This window comes from Bos mutus, chromosome 5, assembly GCF_027580195.1.
Source record: "Bos mutus isolate GX-2022 chromosome 5, NWIPB_WYAK_1.1, whole genome shotgun sequence".
In the NCBI taxonomy this organism is placed as follows: Eukaryota; Metazoa; Chordata; class Mammalia; order Artiodactyla; family Bovidae; genus Bos; species Bos mutus.
In genome coordinates, this window is record NC_091621.1 from 101,930,384 (window position 1) to 101,949,246 (window position 18,863).

At 51.8% G+C, this 18,863-nt stretch overlaps 1 protein-coding gene across 1 annotated transcript in view; it reads right to left on the reverse strand.

The window, feature by feature from the left end:
• The window catches only part of TAFA5 (TAFA chemokine like family member 5), a 176,032-nt gene extending 173,222 nt beyond the window's left edge, over positions 1-2,810 (reverse strand). Inside the window, exon 1 of the mRNA XM_070370069.1 lies at positions 2,621-2,810. Within this exon, the coding sequence (XP_070226170.1) occupies positions 2,621-2,732 (112 nt within the window). The 5' untranslated portion in view covers positions 2,733-2,810. The remainder of the gene's footprint in view (positions 1-2,620) is intronic.
• Positions 2,811-18,863: the final 16,053 nt, after the last annotated feature.

Consider the following 18,863-nt stretch of genomic DNA (forward strand, 5'->3'; position numbering starts at 1 on the left):
AGATAACAAAAACAATTTACAAACACGGATGCTAACTATTCTTCTTCATCCCAGATATACTGGAAAAGAGAATGAAATCCCAGGGATTGTTTCATTTGCTTTTTATTTGCTTTATCAATTTTAAAAAAGAAGGGGGGTTCTTTTCTCTCCAAGACTGCTGTTCCAAGCTATCAATTATTATCATGTCTATTTCGTATTTTAGTGCCATGCGTTAATTTCTCCAAGTGCATATGTCTACTTTGTATTCTACCGAAAGGTTTTAATTTCTCCAAGTGCCTTTCTGGTGTAATGGGGTGTGTCCACAAACGTTATCTTACTGTCAATTATCCCATTCCATGGAGACAACCATAAAAATGTGGTGAACCCAAGCTTCTGCTATTAATGATTTCTGCCATTCTGGATAATAAGATGTTTTTACCACATGTCCTCATCCTGGTGGAAAAGCTGTTTCTAGAATGCCCGGGAGGCTTCCAAAAGGCAGCCTGAGTGTCCCACGGGACCTCGGGTTCCACCAAGTGTCCGAGCAGCGGGCACAGTTCACTCTGACCCCAGCCGGGAGCAGGCGGCCGTCTGGCAGAGGTGTGAGTGTCAAGACAGCGGAGAGAGGGTTCCCTTTCAGGTTGAAGCAGGGCTGGCGCGGGGGTGGAGCGAGCAGCGGCTGCACAGAGATCCGAAGGCGAGAAAGGAAGGCCCCGGCTGGTGTACCTGGGGCGGGAAGTGTTGAAGCCACGGGCGGAGGTGTCACACACTTCACAACAATCAGCGGCTGTTCTTTTCCCCACCCGGAGGGCTGCCTCCCCAGCCAGCCTGTGGTTGCCGGGTTCTCACCGCGATGTTGTCCCCAGAGCCAGCAAGGGACAGCGGCCGGCGGACGCGGACAGGGACACAAATCGCCTCCCAACACGGCCGGTTGTGGTTGGGACCCCTCCCTTGCCGCCACCAGGAAGTGCATCCACAGGGCACCTCCTCTCGAGCCCCGAGTTTACCTGCCCCGGGGACCTGCCCCAGGGTCCCGAGATGGCCGCAGGGAGCTGGGGAGAGGACACAGGCCTCCTCCCTCAAGCCCCAGACCCCCTCCCCCTCCAGGGAGCCTGCCCCGGAACACACTGGGAAAGGCTCCTGGGGCGCATCCCCAGGGATGCGGTGCCAGCCAGGGCAGCTGGGCTTGCGACCCCGCAGGGAATCTTCCGGCTCCGAGACCCCTCCCCACCGCTGCCACAGCGCGCCAGGCAACTGTAGGGAAATGCACAGCCCGGCTCAGACCAACCGCACCATTCCCGCTCTGAGCACGGATTCCCCAGGGTTCCGGGTTGGGGGGCGCCGTCCCAGGACTGGGCACCCGCGCGCCCAGGGTCTCCATGGCCCGCTGCGGTCCCATTTTGGAGAGCGCGAAGGCTCGGGCTGGAAGCTAGGAGGCCGAGGGAGGGCTGCGAGGTGGCGGCGGGGAGCGTGGTACGCCGCCGGCCTCTCTCTCTCTCTTTTTTTTTGTAAAGAATCCATATTTTTCCATCGCCTCCCGCGCCCATGGCAATTCTCCATGACAGGTGTTCCTCAGCGCCCGTCCTTTCCTCCTGCTGGGGTGGGAAGGGACCCGGACCCTGTGCCAGGCGGCCGGCGGGGGAAACCTACCCCACCCCCAGCCCTCGCCATTCCGGCTGGGAACCCATGCCCGGACGCTGACCACTCCCCACCCACCCCAACCAGCCGCGAACCCGTGTCTGGAGCACTGACCACTCACCCCACCCCAGTCCTTAGGCTCAATGTCCGACCACCTCCCATTCACGCAGTGCCCAGCCTGTGCCCCTGACACAGAGCACCCCGACGCACCCAGGCAGACCTCAGCCTGTTCCTGGCACCCCAGCCCCCAGCCTGTGCCCCGGGCGCCCACCAACCCGTGCCACCACAGCCCCGAGCCCGAGGCCCCGCGCCAGACCCATGGGGGTCACCCGGTTCCGGTCCCCGGACGCTACCCGCGAAATGCCGGCGGCAGCGGGCACCCCACCCCTCACTTCTCTGTTTTTAGGAGAGCGCCGGCGAGCCTGCTTCCCTGCAAGCCAGCAGCTCCAGCCGCGCGTCCTAGCCCGAGCCCCGCTTCTGCCCCGGGCGCCCCGCTCCGGAATCGGCCGCCGCGTCCCCCCACGTTCCCCGAGCGAGTGTCGCCCGCGGAAAGCCCCGGGCAGGGCGCTCCGCCGCCACCCCCGGCAGCGCTACCCGCCCGCCCCAGACCCTCCGCCGCCTCCGGAGCGCGCGGCTCGGCCAAGAAGCCGCCGGCTCAGCTCGCATCGTGGGCCTGGGCCGGGAGCGGCGGCGGTACGCTGGGCAGCCGCGGGCATCTCCGCGTAGGGACGCGCCGCGCCACCCGGGGCCTGGCGCCCGGGCCCTGCCCCGGAGTCGGGGGAGGGAGGCTCAGAGGTGGCGCCGGCCTCGGAAGTGCCGGACCCCCGTCCTCCTGGCCCAGCGGAGGGCCGGTGGGGACCCGGGGGACCACGCGCCCCGAGCTCGCAACTCCGCACGGACTCCGGGCGGCCCGAGGGGCGCCCTGCCGGAGCCGCGGCCCGGGATCGGGGGCCGGGGCCGGGATCCGAGGGCCGGGCGGGGGCCCGGGCCGCGCGGTACTCACTGCAGTAGGCGATGAGCAGGCTGGCCAGGATCATGAACGCCCAAAAAGTTGAGGACATGCTGGGCAGGGCGGTCGCATCTTGCCGGCTGCCGGTCCTGGGCGATGGCGCCATTGAAGCCGCGGCGCCCGCGCGGGGGGCAGCAGCGCGTCTCAGCAGCCGGCCCTGCCCGCGCCCCCGCGCCGGCCTCCACGTGCGGGCCCCGCGCGCGCCATCCTCCGCCGCCGCCGCCGCCGCCGCCGCGCCCGGGCTCCGGCCCACTGCGCCCCGCGCCGAGCTCGCGCCCGCGCCCGCGCCCGCCGAGCCCGGGGACGCCGGCCCTGCCGCTCTGGGCGTCGCCGCGCGCCCGAGCCAGGCGCGCGGGCCACCGAGGCGAGGGGCGCTCCCGAGGCGCGTGCCCGGCGCCGCGGGGGCCCAACGCGGGCCCTGGTACAGGCGGGGGAGGCAGGCGGCGGAGGGGACGAAGCGCCCGATCCGCGCCTCTGGATGGCGACAAAGACGGCCCGCCGCGCCCGCGTCCGGAGCCCCTCTCGGGGAAGACGGGCGGCCAGCGTAAAGTTTGCGGACCGGGCCGAGTGGCCCGCCAGCCCTCGGGGCCCATATCCTCCCCTGCCTGCGGTGCTCGGTCCCCGACCTTGCCGGGGGTGGGGGAGCCGGACTTTGTTCCAAGCACAGGAGTCTTTGGACCCTTGCCCCAGATGGGCCTTGTCTTCTCTGCTCGGAGTTGAATGTTGGCGTCCTTGAACCCCTGGACAGCACAGCCTTGGCCCCGTGCAGTCAGTGGAGTTCCGGCACCCGGAAGGCCGGGCACACGCCCCAGGAGCCCTGTCTTGGCCCCTCTGAAGCACCCCGCTTCTGCCCACCGCCCTGGCCTTGGTGAGTCGTCTTGGTGCCGCCATTCACAAGAGCCCAGTCCTGGGTCTCCAGCTCCTCCTCCGGAGACTGAGTCCTCTGAGTTCAGTGTGGCCATCCCCACCCCTCCCTCTCCTGTCTCCTCAGCGGGACACGCTGGCAAGTCCAGGTGCCCTCAGGGTCATCTTTCCGCCCTGGGAGGCTCTGGCCCTGCAGCGCCCAGACTCACTGTCCACCCCAGCGCTGACTGCCCGGCCCTTTGTGGACCTGCTGCAGGAATCATCCTTCCTGATTCCGGGGCTCTTCTGGATTCTGCATGAGGAAGGGGAGCTGGGCACCCATGACGTCCCGATGAAGCCGGCGACCCTTTCTCAGGAGCCACTGGAGGGCCCGGGCACTGACCGAACAGCTGGGAGGAGCCGAGGTGGAAGGTCACTGGTCCCTCCTTCCACCTGAGTCCTGGCTGGGGAGGCCCCAGAGGAACCACAGAGCCTGCCGTGAGGGCGTGAGGATATAGCTCTCCCAGGACCATGCACACGTGCACACAGCGTACACACACATTCACACCACGTGCACACACGTGTACATATAGCAAACACACACATGCACGCCACACACTTGTACACACAACATACACACACATGCACACCACACACTTGTACACACACCATATACACACATGCATAGCACGCATGCACACATGTATACACACATGCATGCCACACACGTGTACATATAGCATATCACACATGCATGCCACACACGCCCTGTGGGGGAACCAAACAGGTAGAGAGGAGGAGGCTCAGGCCAGGGGGTCTGTCTGGTCTCAGGGCTCGGCTCCATGGTGCCTGGGCCGGGGGCTTGGACAAGGCTGGTGCCATAATATGGTTGTGTCCAGGCTGAGTTTCTTCGTGAGCTTTCTGGTCCTGGTTAATCACATCCTCTGACTTCCCATTTCAGTGTCTTCCCAGCTGCAGCTGCCCGTCTCCCTTGGCTGGCAGGGAGGTGCTGCAGAACCCGGGCCCCTGAGAACTGGGGGGCAGGAGGGCAGCGCCTCGTGTCTCCTCTGCCCCCAGCCCAGGGAGGGCGTCCCTCAACTGGAATGCAGGGGACCGTCACGGATGCCTGCATCCCCACCTTCACAATTCATTCCTTTGATTTCAGCCTTTCATCCTGTTAAAAGGGTGTACAGGATAAAAACCTTGCACCTCGCATTTCATCGTGTTCTCTCTGAACATCCTGGACGCTCCTTTCTTCAAAGTCTGTTTGCTGAGCACCTGTGAGATGCCAGGTGCTGGAGGAGTGGGGGAGGAAAGTGGGGCAGGCGTGCCCTTGGCCCCTGCAGATGTGTGCTGGTTTGGGAAAGCAGCCATCACACTCCCGTGTGCAGTGATGGAGTGCTGAGAGAGCGCCTGGCGCAGAGGAGGGCCGCCCCAACGCGGGCTGTGGGCTGCAGTAAGGGCGTCCCAGGAAAGCTTCCAGAAGAGCCGTCTTCAAAAGCGCTGTCCTTAAGACACACACACTCACACAGACACACAAACACTTGAAATGAGTTTCACAGAACAATACTTATACCCTCAGCACTCTCTGACATGTTCAATTCTATCCTAATTCATTTCTTAAAATGCTGGTTGCCCACCCAATAATTTTGCTGACTGTAATTTTCTTTGCTTGACAAACACGGTTCCAAAGAGAGATGTGGTCTGTGTTGAACCTGGGCGGACAGATCGGGGCTGTCCTGCCAAAGGATGTAGGGGATGCAGGATGGTTGGGGAGGGGCCCCCACGCAGAGGGAGGGGCACACGGAGATAAACAGCTTCCTCCATTCTAAAACTCAGGCCTCGAGAGTTTTGTGGCTGCAATGTTAGGAGTCTGACATGTTAAAGAAAAAAAAAATTCAAGGACTCTTGTCGAAGATGGTAAGGCAGACTTTATTCAGGACCATCACAGCGTGCATGGGGACCACGGGGACGGGATTTTGCTATTGAGGAAGCAGGCTGGGCTCCTTACTACAGGCAGCAGGGCGAGTGGGCATTTATAGCCCAGAGCAGGGAGGGGAGTCAGGAGATGGGAAATTACTGATAGGAAACAGCAGGGCTTGGGGGGCTTCTGGCTAAACTGACCGGGCAGGATTCTTGCCCCAGGCAGGCCAGGTGGTCAGAATAACCTGGTGATCGCGGGAGGGAAAGAAGCCTGATCAGATACGGAGGGGCTGGTTCTGAATAAACAGACTTGGTAGGGCTTCCCTGGTGGCTCGGTGGGAAAGGTGGTGAAGAATCCGCCTGCAGCACAGCAGAAGTGGGTTTGATCCCTGGGTTGGGAAGATCCCATGCAGAAGGGAATGGCTACCCACTCCATTTTTCTTGTTTGGAGCATTCCAAGGGCAGAGGAGCCTGGCGGACTACCAGCCACGAGGTTGCAAAGACTCGGACAGGACTTAGCAACTAAATGGCAAAACAAGGGTTCTTGCTGAAACTGGATACTACAAGGAAGTGGGGTCAGAGAAGGTTCTGGAGGCTGAGTGAAGATTGATGGAGCAAAGAAGCTTTATCAGGGGGAAAACTTTAGGAAGTCAGAGCACATGGATGAGTTCACGCCTGTGCACTGAAAACTCTCACCAGGAAGAGGCAGGGGAATGGAGTTCTTGGTGCTTATGACTCGAATCCAGGGTGATGGAGAGGCTGGAACCCAGTGAGGCTGGAAGGGGAAAGGAGGTGGGGAGAGAGACAAGGCCGGGGCCTCCTGACCTGGGCCGACAGCCCTGAGGCAGTCGCAGCAACACAGCCGGGGTGCAGCCCCAGTCCAGCGGCAGAAGCTGGAGGCTCCCGGAGGCCTGGTGAGAGACCAGGATGGAACTTGAGGACAGGGATGAGCAGGGCGCTGAATCCTGTTGCTAGGAAACAGAAAGCTCAGTCCTGGAGCCAAGCGTGCTACCCAGCGACAGTTTGTGGCTCTTGATTGGCTGCTTTTGATTACTGGCCATAATTGATGGAACGTGAAATTTTGAAACACGGATAAGTTTATTAGAGAATCACACCACCTCCACGTCAAACCGAGGAAGCAAGGGATGCAGGTCTGCACCCCTGAGGATATCCCTGGGTTTTACCCCACATCAAGCTGAGAATCACAGGGCTGTGGAGATGTGGCCCTGGGGCAGGGGGTATCCTGCCAGTGGACAGCCTAGGTGGCCACGGAGGCACTGGGAGTGGACAGAGCCCTTGAGGAGGCTCCCTGAGGCGCTCCTCCCAGGTCTGGGCTGGAACCCTGGCTTCTCCTCTCGGGCTGAGTGTGCCTTGTGTCCCCCGCTCTGCTCTTGAATTTAGGGATACCAGCTGTGATTTTCCCGTTCGCGCTTTGGGGGCTACGCTGGATCTTCGCTGCTGCGTGTGGACTTTCTCTAGTGGCAGCGAGCGGCAGCTACGCGCTAGCTGTGATGAGCGGGCTTCTCACTGGGGTCACTCCTCTGGCTGAGGTGCATGGGCTCAGTTGCCCCGCGGCAGGTGGAATCATCCTGGGCCAGGGACTGGACCGGAGTCCTCCGCATTAGCAGGTGGATTCCCCACCACCGGACCACCAGGGACGTCCCTCCCATTCGCTTTTTACTCCTCCATTTTGGGTGTCATATTTGTCACCGTAGTGATGGGCTGCCAGGCTGGCCAGGAGGTCCCAGAGCGCCTGAACCGAGTGGGATGTAGGGGAGCTGCAGGGAATGTCTCCAGGAGACATCCGGGAGGGACTCTGTTATGGAAAGGCGGCCCTCTTTCACGGAGAAGACACGTGGGTCCGGGTAGCAGGCAGCTAAAGGGCTGGACTGTGGTGGACCTGGCTCTTCCTCTTCTGGGAACACAGAAGGTTTCCCTCTGAGGAACGGGCCACGCGGTCTCCCGTGTGCGTTTGGAAAGACATCGCTTCCAAAGTGAGTGTGGGGGAGGGGGCGGGGCGGGGGGCGGGGCGAGGGGCGGGGCGCAGACAGCAGCTGCAGCGGGTGCACGAGTCCACGTGAGAGGCAGGCTGTCCAGGAGACAGGGGATGGAGGCAAGGGGCATTCAGCAGCTCTTAGGGGATGGGCTGGACCCGCCATGGGAACCGGGAGGCAGGGCGGGGGCGCCCTGATGGACATGTCCCAGGTGACTGCAAGTTTCTGTCCAGAAACCCAGGAAGAGGGTGGCCGTGTCTCCATGTCTCCTGGGTCAGGCACCGGCCTGGCGCTGGGGACAGATAGCGAGGTCAGCCGCTTCCTGTGCGCGCTCTCAGATGGTGGGAGGCTGCAGCCCAGAAGAAGCATCGAGGGTAGAAGATAGAGAAGCAGGAGTGGGCGCTTCCGCCAGTGCAGACGGTCCACCCCGTGGGACCAGAGGCCACTCGGCAGAACTCTCAGCTCCTGGAGCAGCGCCGTCCAGGGAGTTGGTCGAGGGCATCTCCACGCTGGTTTAATGAACCATCGCCCATTGTATCAGTTCAGCCTCAGTCGCGATAAGTGGTGTTTCTTCCGTGCCATGCACTGGGCACTGCTCTGTTCTGGGCAGGCACGTGTGGTTACCTGGGCCAGCAGGACCACCCCGTGAAGCACTCATCCCGGGATGTACAGGTGGGACAGATGGGCAGGAAGGAGCTGGGCCGTCCCTCCGGGCTGTGTACTGTGAGGGCTGGCGGAGGCCGCACCCAGGCCGTCTGGCTTCAGACAGGGTGCCTTAAGTGCTGTTGCTCCCCTGCTTCTCGTTGCTCAGTTAAGTTCGTTTATATAAAGTTTTGTAAGACAGACGGATAAGCGAAAAGAAAATCAGATGTTCCTTCCTTCCGCCACTCAGAGTCAGCCACACTTGGTATTTTGTTGGTAACTTGTGTGTCTCTTTTTGCACATCCAGTCCATTGATCTTTCCTTTTTTTAATTTTTGTCACAGCTTTATATTAAGATAATTCACAAACCATACGATTCACCCATTTAACCAGTGTGTAATTCAATAATTTTAAGCATTTGTGCAATCAGTCACAATCAATTTAAAACCTTTTTATCACCCCAAAAGAAGTCCCAGACCCCCTGTTACCCCGGAGCCCTTCATACCATTCCAGCAAGCCCTAGATAACCGCTAATCTACTTTCTGATTTGTAGATTTCTTTATAGATCTGCCTAATCTGGACATTTTATATAAGCGGAACTATGCAATGTGTGGCCTTTTGTGGCTGGCTTCTCTCCTTTAGCAGAATGTCTTCAAGGTTCATCCATGTGGCAGCCTCTCCTTCCCATGTCTGAGTACTCGTCCACTGTGCAGCTTGACACCTTCTGTTTGTTCATTCACTGATTCATAAACACGGGCTTCTTTCTTCCCTTGGGCTATCTTATGAACATTTCCGTGCAGCCTTGCCTTCATTACTCTAGATGCATCGCTAGCAGTGAAATCGCTGGGTCTGTAGCTCTTTAGTGAACAGCCTTCTTATATGTAGTGGGTGTTATTTCATGGCACCATGTACTCTTCCAGAACATTCTTTCCATGCAGCTGGAGTACAGGAATGCATACATATCACCATTTATTTAATTAGCAATTCTACTCTGGGGCATTGAGACCACTTCTAGTGTTTTCCTGTTGTAAGCATTTCAGCAACGAGCACACTTGTACTTATATCATTTCCTATAGTTATGGTTATTTGTAGAAAAATACTGTAGAGCCAGAATTGTTAGGTCAAAGTGAGGACATCAGTTTAAGGACTTGAGATGTATATAACCCCATGAATTTCCAAATAATGTTGTATTAATTTACATTCCTCTGGACAGTACCTGACAGGAGCCATTTCAGTCAACTCGTGTCAGCCTGGTTATTATTATTGACTCAAGTTCGTTGGACAATTACTTAATTGATAAAAAAAATTCTTATTTTTTAACTTTGCTTTTATTTGCTCTAACAAGAGTTGACATATGTATGTGTCATTTCAACATCTTTTGTGAATCAACTGTTTATATTGTTTGCTAAGTTTCCTCCTAGCGTTCTTATCTTATTATTAATTAATAACACTTTTAACTTTGGAATTAATTTCTTTCAAGTTTTTGAAATGTAGAATATACAGAAGGGCATAAATAAGACAACAATGGGTACTACCGATCTTACACGTATATTATAAATTATTTTTTCAACTGTTAAATGAATTGTGGGCCATTCATTTTTCGATCTGTAGATTTAAGTATGCTGTCAATGGAAGTATGGGTTTTCATCTTTTGTATCTTTTGATATTTTTAACAGCTTTACAGATGTGGATTCGTCGGCGTTCTCCAGAGAAACAGAACTACGAGGGAGAGGCAGACAGAGCGAGAGATTGAAACGTAAGGACTGCATCGTGCAGGTATGGAGGCCGGCACGCCCGGGATGTGCAGAACGAGGCAGGCTGGGCACTCAGGGAAACACTGGCATCACTGCTGGGACCCAGAGGCCATCCAGAAACAGAACCCCGTCTTCCTGGGGGACCTCACACTGCTTTCTCTTAAGACCTTCAGTTGGCTGGATGAGACCCAGGCACATGATGGAGCATCATTTATTTTCTCCAAGTCTGCTGATTTAAATGTTAATCATATCTTAAAAAAACCACCTTCACGGAAATGACTAGATTGGTGTTTGGTCAAAGAATTGGTCGTCATAGTCCAGCCAAGTGGTCATGAAATTAATCATCACAGGACACGCGACTGGCATACAGTAAACGACACGCGTTTGCAGTAGACACTTTTATAAATTTTGGCATTTGTACGCCTGTGAAATGGAGAAGGCAACGGCACCCCACTCCAGTGCTCTTGCCTGGAAAATCCCATGGACGGAGGAGCCTGGTAGGCTGCAGTCCATGGGGTCGCAAAGAGTTGGACATGACTGAGCGACTTCACTTTCACTTTCACATTGGACTGTCCAGTGTTTTCACTGGAAAATCCCATGGATGGAGGAGTAGGCTGCAGTCCATGGGGAAATGACTGAGCAACTCCAGAGTTCTTTTGCATTGGAGAAGGAAAGAATCCGGAGTTCTTGCCTGGGACAGGGGGAGCCTGGTGGGCTGCCATCTATGGGGTCGCACAGAGTCGGACACGACTGAAGTGACTTAGCAGCAGCAGCATGCCTATGAAAAGGCTTCCCTGGTGGCTCAGTAGTAAAGAATTTGCCTGCAGTGCAAGAAACGCATTCTCCCTGGATCAGGAAGATACCCTGGAAGAGGAAATGGCAACCCACTCCAGAATTCTGGCTGGAACATTTCATGGACAGAGGAGCCTGGTGGGCTGCAGTCCATGGAGTAACAGAGTCTGACGCGACTGAACACCTGTGAACATGCCTATGAAAAACTGTCACACTCAAGAGAATAAATGCATCCACATCCATCTCCCCAGGCTGTTCCCACTGGCCCTCTGCAGTCCCTGCATCCTGCATCTCCCCGTCCGCTTCAGCCCAGGCTGGGCTCATGATGCATCAGTTTTCATATCCTGGATTCGTATTAAAAGTGGACTGACACAGGGTATCCTCCTTTTTTCTGGCTTGTTTCACTCAGTAAAATTATTTTGAGATTCAGCCATGTTACTAAAGCTCCCAGTAAACAGTTAATTCCTTTTCACTGCCAAGTAACGTTCCCTTATGTGGACACAACAGTTTTCATGAATTCACCTGTTGAGGGGCATTTGGGTTGCCTACATGGGCTATCACAAATCAAGCTGCTGCCAGCATTCATGTGTAGTTTTTGTATAAGCATATGTTTTCATTTCTTGTGGGTAAATATTATGGAGTAGAATGGCTGGATTGTATCTCAGCTGCACACTTAACTTTGCATGAAATGGTGAACTCTTTTCCAGTGTGGCCGTGCCACTTAACATCTGCACCAGCAGCAAGAGTTCTGGGTGCTCTGTTTTCTCCTATCTTGGAGTCTTTTTTGGTATTATCCTATTGGGTGTAAATCAGTATCTCATATGGTTTTATTCTGTGTTTCCCTAATGACTAATAATGTTAAGAATCTTTTCATAGGCTTGTTCGCATACGTACACATAAATACTTTTGTGGAGAGGTACCCAACATTTTTATTGAGTTGTTGGTTTTCTTGATTTTTGATAGTTCTTTATTTATTACTACTTAAAGCTCAGTTGGTAAAGAGTCCACCTGCAATACAGGAGACCCCGGTTTGATTCCTGGGGTGGAGAAGATCCCTTGGAGAAGGGATAGGCCACCCATTTCAGTGTTCTTGGGCTTCCCTTGTGGCTCAGCTGGTAAAGAATCTGCCTTCTGTGCAGAAGATCTGGGTTCTCTCCCTGGGTTGGGAAGATCCCATGGAGAAGGGAAAGGCTACCCACTCTAGTATTCCGGCCTGGAGAATTCCACAGAATGGGGTCGCAACGAGTCAGACACAACTGAGCAACTTTCACTATATATTAAGATACAAGTCTTTTCTCATACATGTACTTTGCAAATATTTTCTCCCAATCTACAATTTGCCTTTTCATTCTCCAAACTGTGTAAAATGAAGAACCAGAAGTTTTTAATTTTGGTGAAGTCTTGTTCATCAGTTTGCTCTATAAAGTACATATTTTGGTATCCTACTTAAGAAGTTTTTGCCTAACTTCAAGCCAAAAATGTTTCAGGTATGTTTTTTTCTAGAAGTTTTATAGTTTGGGGTTTACATTTAGATCTATAATGTATTTTGAGATGGTTTGGTACTTGGTGTGAATTACACATACAAATTTATTTCTGAAAATGAGTATTTCCATTGTTTTGGCACCGTTTGTTTGAAAGACTGTCCTTTCTCCACTGAGTTTCCTCTGTAACTGTGAAAACTTGGCTGGCAACGTTTGCATGGGTCTATTTCTAAGCTCCCTTCTCTGCACCACTGATCTATTTATCCACGTTTATGCCCAAACTTGATTACTGTAGCTTTACAGAGTCTCGAAATGAGATAGTGTTAGTTCTCTACTTTTTTCTTTTAACTTTTTTAGATGATTTGCATTTCCATGTGAGTTTTGGCAATAGCTTAGGATGTGATTGTCAGCTTAATAATTTTGAGTTTTGACCCACAGACACTGTGTATCTTTCCATTCAGATTTTATTTCATTTCTCTCAGCAATATTTTGTAGTTTCTAGCATACAGGTCTTTTAACCTTGCGCCGTATTTGTCATACTTTTGGTACAAAATCATACTTTGTTAGTTTTTAAGTAATTTTTATTTCAATTTTTGACTGTTCCTACTTTATAGAAATTCTTTTGTTTTTGGTTTTTTTTTTACATTGGTCTTTGATACTGAAAGCTTGATAAACTCAGATATTAGGTCTAGTATCTTTTTGTTGATTCCATCAAATTCCTACAGAATCCTAATTTCTGTGAACAAAGACAGTTTTAGCCCTTCCTTTGTAATCTGGGTGGATTTCATTTCTTTTTCTTGCCTTATTACATTGGGCAGAAATGCCAGCACAGTGTTGAATATAAGCAGCTGGAGCAGACATCATCGTCTTATTTCCAATCTTAGAAGTAAGCCTTTATGTCTTTTCCATCACGCATTATGTTCCTTGAAGATTTTGAACAGGTGCTCTTTCAGGTTGAAGAAGTTTCCTTCCATGCCCAGCTTTTGGAGTGTTTTATCCAAAATGGATATTACATCTTCTAAATATTGTTTCTGTGTTTCCTGAGACAATCACAGCATTACTTCCCTCAATTACTATTCCAGTTGTGTTTTCATTTCCATTCAACCCACAACACTCTCTCATTTCCCTTTTAATTTCTTTTTTGAACCATGAGTTATTTAGAAGTAGATCATTTAGTTTAAACGTTCAGAAGATTTTCTAGAGATTTTCTTTTATTGATTTCTAGTTTAGTTCTGTTGACAAAGAGCATATCTGCCTGACTTGAGTCCTTTAAAATAATAATCATAGGGTCTGTGATTGTAAACGCTTTCCTGCATCCTTGACAGGAGTGGAACACCCCTCTTGCTGGGTGGGATGCTGAACACAGTCCTGTCAGGCAGTTAGTGTGCGGTGCTGCTCACATTATCTATGTCTTTAACGATCTATCTACTGGACCTACTGGCGGTGGTTGTGCAGTCGCTCAGTCGTGTCTGAGTGTTTGCGACCCACGGACTGCAGCACGCCAGGCTTCTCTGTCGTTCACCATCTCCCGGAGTTTGCTCAAATGCATGTGCATCGAGTCAGTGATGCCATCCAGCCATCCCATCCCCTGTTGTCCCCTTCTCCTCCTGCCTCAATCTTTCCCAGCATCAGGGTCTTTTCCAGTGAATTGACTCTTCGCATCAGGTGGCCACAGTATTGGAGCTTCAGCTTCAGCATCGTTTACTGAGAGTCATTCCAATCTTTGCCGATAATTGTGGATTTGTCTATTTAAGCTTGAATTTCTATCAATTTTTGCCTCAAGTATCATATTGTGAAATTCTGTAATTAAGTACATAACCACTTAGGATTGTTGTGTCCTCTTAATAGATTGATCCTTCTCTCATTATAAAAAGGCCACATTGATTCCTAATAATAGTTTACTATGAAATCTACTCTTCCGGATTAACATTTCCACTCTATTAATGCAGCATATCTTTATATTAATGTAGCGTGTCAGCATGCTGTAGGGTCTCACTTTTTCTATCCAATCTGGCAATATCTGCTTTTTAGTGGGGCATTTAGACAGTTTACATTTAATGTGAATATTTATTAGTTAAATTTAAATCTAAATATTTTGTGTTTTTCTCAGCTGTTCTTTTGCCCCCATTACCTCTTTTTCTGCCTTCCTATGGATAAATTGAATATTTTTATGATTCAATTCTATATTTTTTGGTTCTGTTGTTTGTGCTTTATCACGTTAGTGTCTGCTTCTCACAGCGTAGCTACATTACAGCACGCTGAATGCATATTATTACAGCCTTCATTTACGGTGTAAGTAACACTCACACTGGCCGATGTCCCGACATGAATAGGGCAGTTGTTTCCTTTGGTATTACTTCTTCCTGCTTGAAGTACCACTTTTGCCATTTCTCACAGAGCGGATGTGTTGGTAAAGCACGCTGGGTTCACTGGCGTCTGCTTCTCGGGCGGTGTTTTCTTGCAGGCTTCTGTCAGCGTCTTCCTCCTGCACCGCTTGTGACAGGAAGTCTGCTGTCGCTCTTACGCGCCTTCTCTATGTAGCCTATCGTTTGCTTCTGGCTGCTCCGTGGGTTTTCTCTTTATCTGTGGTGAGCAAACTGACTATTATAATATATTTAATATAGTATTTCCTTGTGCTTGGAGTTCTCTGAGTTTCCTGGCTCTGTGCGTTCAAAGTTTTCCTCCGATTTGGAAATCGCTTAGCCATTATTTCTTTAAATATTTGTTCTATTTATATTTCTGGAGGATTACCATTGCACACTGCATAAAGCTAGCCCACCGCCTGATAATTCTCTAATTTAAAATTGTTTTCTTTTCTTTTTGATTGGCTTCTACTGCTATTCCTTCAAATTCATTAATCTTTTCCCCCTTAATTTCTAATCTATCATTAATCCCAACAGTGTAGTTTTCATTTGAGACATTATAGTTTTATGTCTGGAATTTCATTTTGGGTCTTTTAAAAATATCTTCCATGTCTCCACTTAGCTTCATGACCATATGGATTACTGTTTTAACATCTTTTAAAATGCTTTGTGTGCTAATTCTAAAATCTGTGTCAGTTCTGAGGTGGTTTCAATTGATTGGTATGTCTCCCCCTTATATGTTGAAATGTCCTCTATATAGCAGTCCTGGTGGTTTTTAATTGGACAGCAGACATCAGGAATTTCCCTTGTGGAAAGGAAAATGAAGTGAAAGTGTCAGTCACTCAGTCATGTCTGACTCTTTGTAATCCCATAGACTGTAGCCTGCCAGGCTCCTCTGTCCATGGGATTTCCCAGGCAAGAATACTGGAGTGGGTGCCATTCCCTTCGCCAGGGGATCTTCCTGATCCAGGGGCCGAACCTAGTCTCCCGCATTGCACGCAGACTCTTTGCTGTCTGAGCCACAGTGGATGTTTTTGAATTTCTGTGAGTGTTCTTGAGCTTTGTTGTAGGTTGCAGTTCACTTGGAAGCAGTTGGATCCTTTTGAGTCTTGCTTTTGGAGATTATTTTAGGTGGGACAGGGGCAGTAGGTGGTCTAGGATTAATTATTTCCCACGCGCTGTGCTTTGCTGTGCTTAGTCGTTCAGTCTTGTCTGACTCTTTGCAGCTCCATGGACTGCAGCACACCAGGCTCCTCTGTCCGTGGGGCAAGAATACTGGAGTGGCTCGCCATGCCCTCCTCCAGGGGATCTCCCAACCTTGGGGTCAAAGCCAGGTCTCTGGCATTGTAGACAGATTCTTTACCAGCTGAGCTACCAGGGAAGCCAAATTACTTCCCACAGTTAAGGCAAATCACAGATTCTGAGCACGCTGCCCATGGCTCCCTGAACCTTGAGGTTCTGTCTTCTGAGACAAAGCAATGGGAGCAAGCACTAATAACGGGCGCTGTGTGGACAGTGGAGACCGTAGACGGCCACCTTGAATCCTCTGTGGTTCCTTCCCTGGCTTGGGGCAGTTTCTAGCTGCCTGCATTGGCTAGTTCTCAGGTGAGCACTAGAGGGGAGAGGCTGTGTCAGTCTTGGGGTTCTCTCTGGGTGGATCTCTCCTCCTCGGCATCCTGTGGGTGACCTCCGGCCATCCTGCGCCCTCTGTACTCTGGACCCGTCTCCTCCATTCAGAGACCCGTGGGCTCCACCAGGTCCTGCTGCCCACAACCCAGCCTGGGGCCTCTTTCCAGGCAGCAAGTTGGGGCGACGCCAGGGCTCCCTTCCCTTGTTTTCTACCTTTCGGGGGTCACTGTCCTTTGTCTCCTGATGACCAGTATCATGCAGACCCCTGCTTCATGTGCTTGGCCATTCCCCAGTGGATTCATGGGAAGGGTCTATTCCATCGTTGTTGGCCCATCATTTCTGAAAGCAAAAGTCTTCCTTTTTGTAATTTGAATCATGAAAATGTGCTACCCTGTAAAATATGTGATGAAATAGTCATCCTTCCAGTTACTCGCTGCTCAGTGCTGTTTTGAGCCCCAGAGAGGGACCGTCACCAGCCCAGCCCCTGCCCCAGGGGAGCAGTCACAGCGAGCGAGACAGATGCTTCAGCAGCCCACAGGTAAGCGTGTGGGGGTGTTGCCACAGCGGCTCAGAGCAGGCTTCCAAGCAGGAGACACCAGCTGTTTCCAGAATGGATGAGAAAGCTCTGCTGAGCAGAGGGCATCGAAGACAGAAGCAGCCGCTATGCAAAGGCCCCGGGACAGAGGGATGGATGTCCAGGCAAAGGTAAAACATTTGGCAAGAGTGGAACTCAGTGTGTGTGGGAGGGAGCAGTGGGATTTGAAAGCATCTGTGCGTTTGTCGTTGACCAGTTAGTCCTGGAGGTCCTGTGGCCTTTGTCAGGCTTCCTGGCCGCGGTCAGACAGGGATGCCCACAGGCATGCTTGGCTGCTCAAGGCCTGAAGGAAGTCCCAGCAAGCAGGATGAGGGGTGCTGGGAATAGGCTTCACCCTGGAGGTGCCCCAGGGTGTCAGAAGACAGTCCTCAGCCACGCCATCATGGCTAGATATTCAATAGTATTCAGCTATTATTTTATAAGTTGTGATATGGTTACTGATTTTGTAATAAATATGTCATTATTTCAGAGGCATCTACTGAACTGATCAGAGGTAAATTAACAGGATACCGGAGATTTAATGGAAAATGTTACGGCGTGGGGGGTGGGGAGGAGGATGAATGCATACATAAATAAATGAGTGAGGAAGAGTAGGTTGGTCGGTGAGTGTTGAAGCTGGATCCAGCCCGTCCTGGCCAAACGAGCCAGCCCTGCCGCCCTGCCCACTCACCACTGTCCACCCCTGGGATCGTGGGCCGGTCACGCTGTGCTGCATAAAACCCAGAGCTGGGCATCTCAGGGGACGCCTGTCTAGTCCTGGGCCCGAGGACCAGGGGCCCTTAGAGTCTCCCCACTGCTCCCAGTCCTCCTCTCTGTGCCCAAGACCCTACAGCATCGCCTTCACGCCTGGGAGGCCTCCACGCAGACCCACTAAGTAACCCTCGCAGACCCTGCAGGGGGCTCTGCGGGGAGCGAGCTCCGCCTCTGGCAAAGGTCATGAGGAAGGAGGCTTGGCATACGCAAAGGCGGGATCAAGCCTCAGGAGTCTCCCTGAAAATTCTCGAGCAATCTACCCCCAAAACCAGAGTCTGCCTACTTTCTGCTTTGTGCTTTCACCTACACCTCTGACTTTACGGGGGGCTGTCCCCCACTACCTCTCTCTGAAAAAAGAGTTAGCTTACAGCTCCAGTTAATAATTCCTGGATGTGACAGTGTTTCAACCTACAAACTCCTTTGGAAGTCCTCTAGCCTGCCTGAATAGGTTTTTCTGGCCACATGTGATTGCTCAGAGCCTCCCAACTGTGAGAGGCATGAGATGTTCTAAACTGTCTAAACACAGATTCCTTTGAGTAGTTAAAAGATTGATTAGAAATTGTATTGGTGAAGGGATTTTCACTTGTTGGGCCAATGTTTGCTGCTAAGTTTCCATATCCCTTACCTGCTGTGTCCCTGGCAGTGTATTGATTAATATAGTTGGTGTAAGTAGTAGCTTTAGTGTTTGTAATCTTGGACCCTTGAGTTAATTCTTTTTCTTGTTATAGCCCACCACACCTTTGCCCTATAGGAATGCAACTTTATCTAATGCTTTTTGGAGGCTGGCGCCTGACTTTAGAATAATCACCTTTAGAGGAAAAGGCCTCCGGGCCAGAAGATGATGCAAATCACCTAAACTTTTGCATATGATAAGTTTGCAGGAAGAAAGCCTGGCTTACTGCATGACTCTACCCCTTCCCCCATTATCCTCTATGCATAACTTAAGGTATAAAAACTACTTTGGAAAATAAAGTGCGGGCCTTGTTCACCGAAACTTGGTCTCACCATGTCGTTCTTTCTCTTACCATCTGGCTGAATTCTTCAGCCTCTTTTCTCCACTGAATTTCCTCACTGAGCTATCCTTATTTCAGCCTCTTTTCTCCACTGAATTTCCTTACTGAGCTATCCTTATTCCATTACTCTTTATATCCTTAATTAACGTTTAATTAAGCAGTTGTTTCCTGATCTTCGCCTACGCCGTCTCTCCTTCGAATACCCTGGATCAGCCAGGGCTGGTCCCCGGCAGGGCTCCTTGGTATGGCCCACACAGACTCGTTGGTAGGTCATCTTGCCTCGAGTGGGTGGTCAGCGCTTCTCGACTATTCTTCTGGTCTACTTGGAGTTCCATTTTGAACATTTCCAAGAATATGAGCCCCTCCCCAAAGGGCTCCCACCCACTTTGGCCCATCCAGTTTGTCCTAAGGCCCTTCCTGCGCTTTCCAGAAATGGCCCCAGCACTGAAGGGGTGG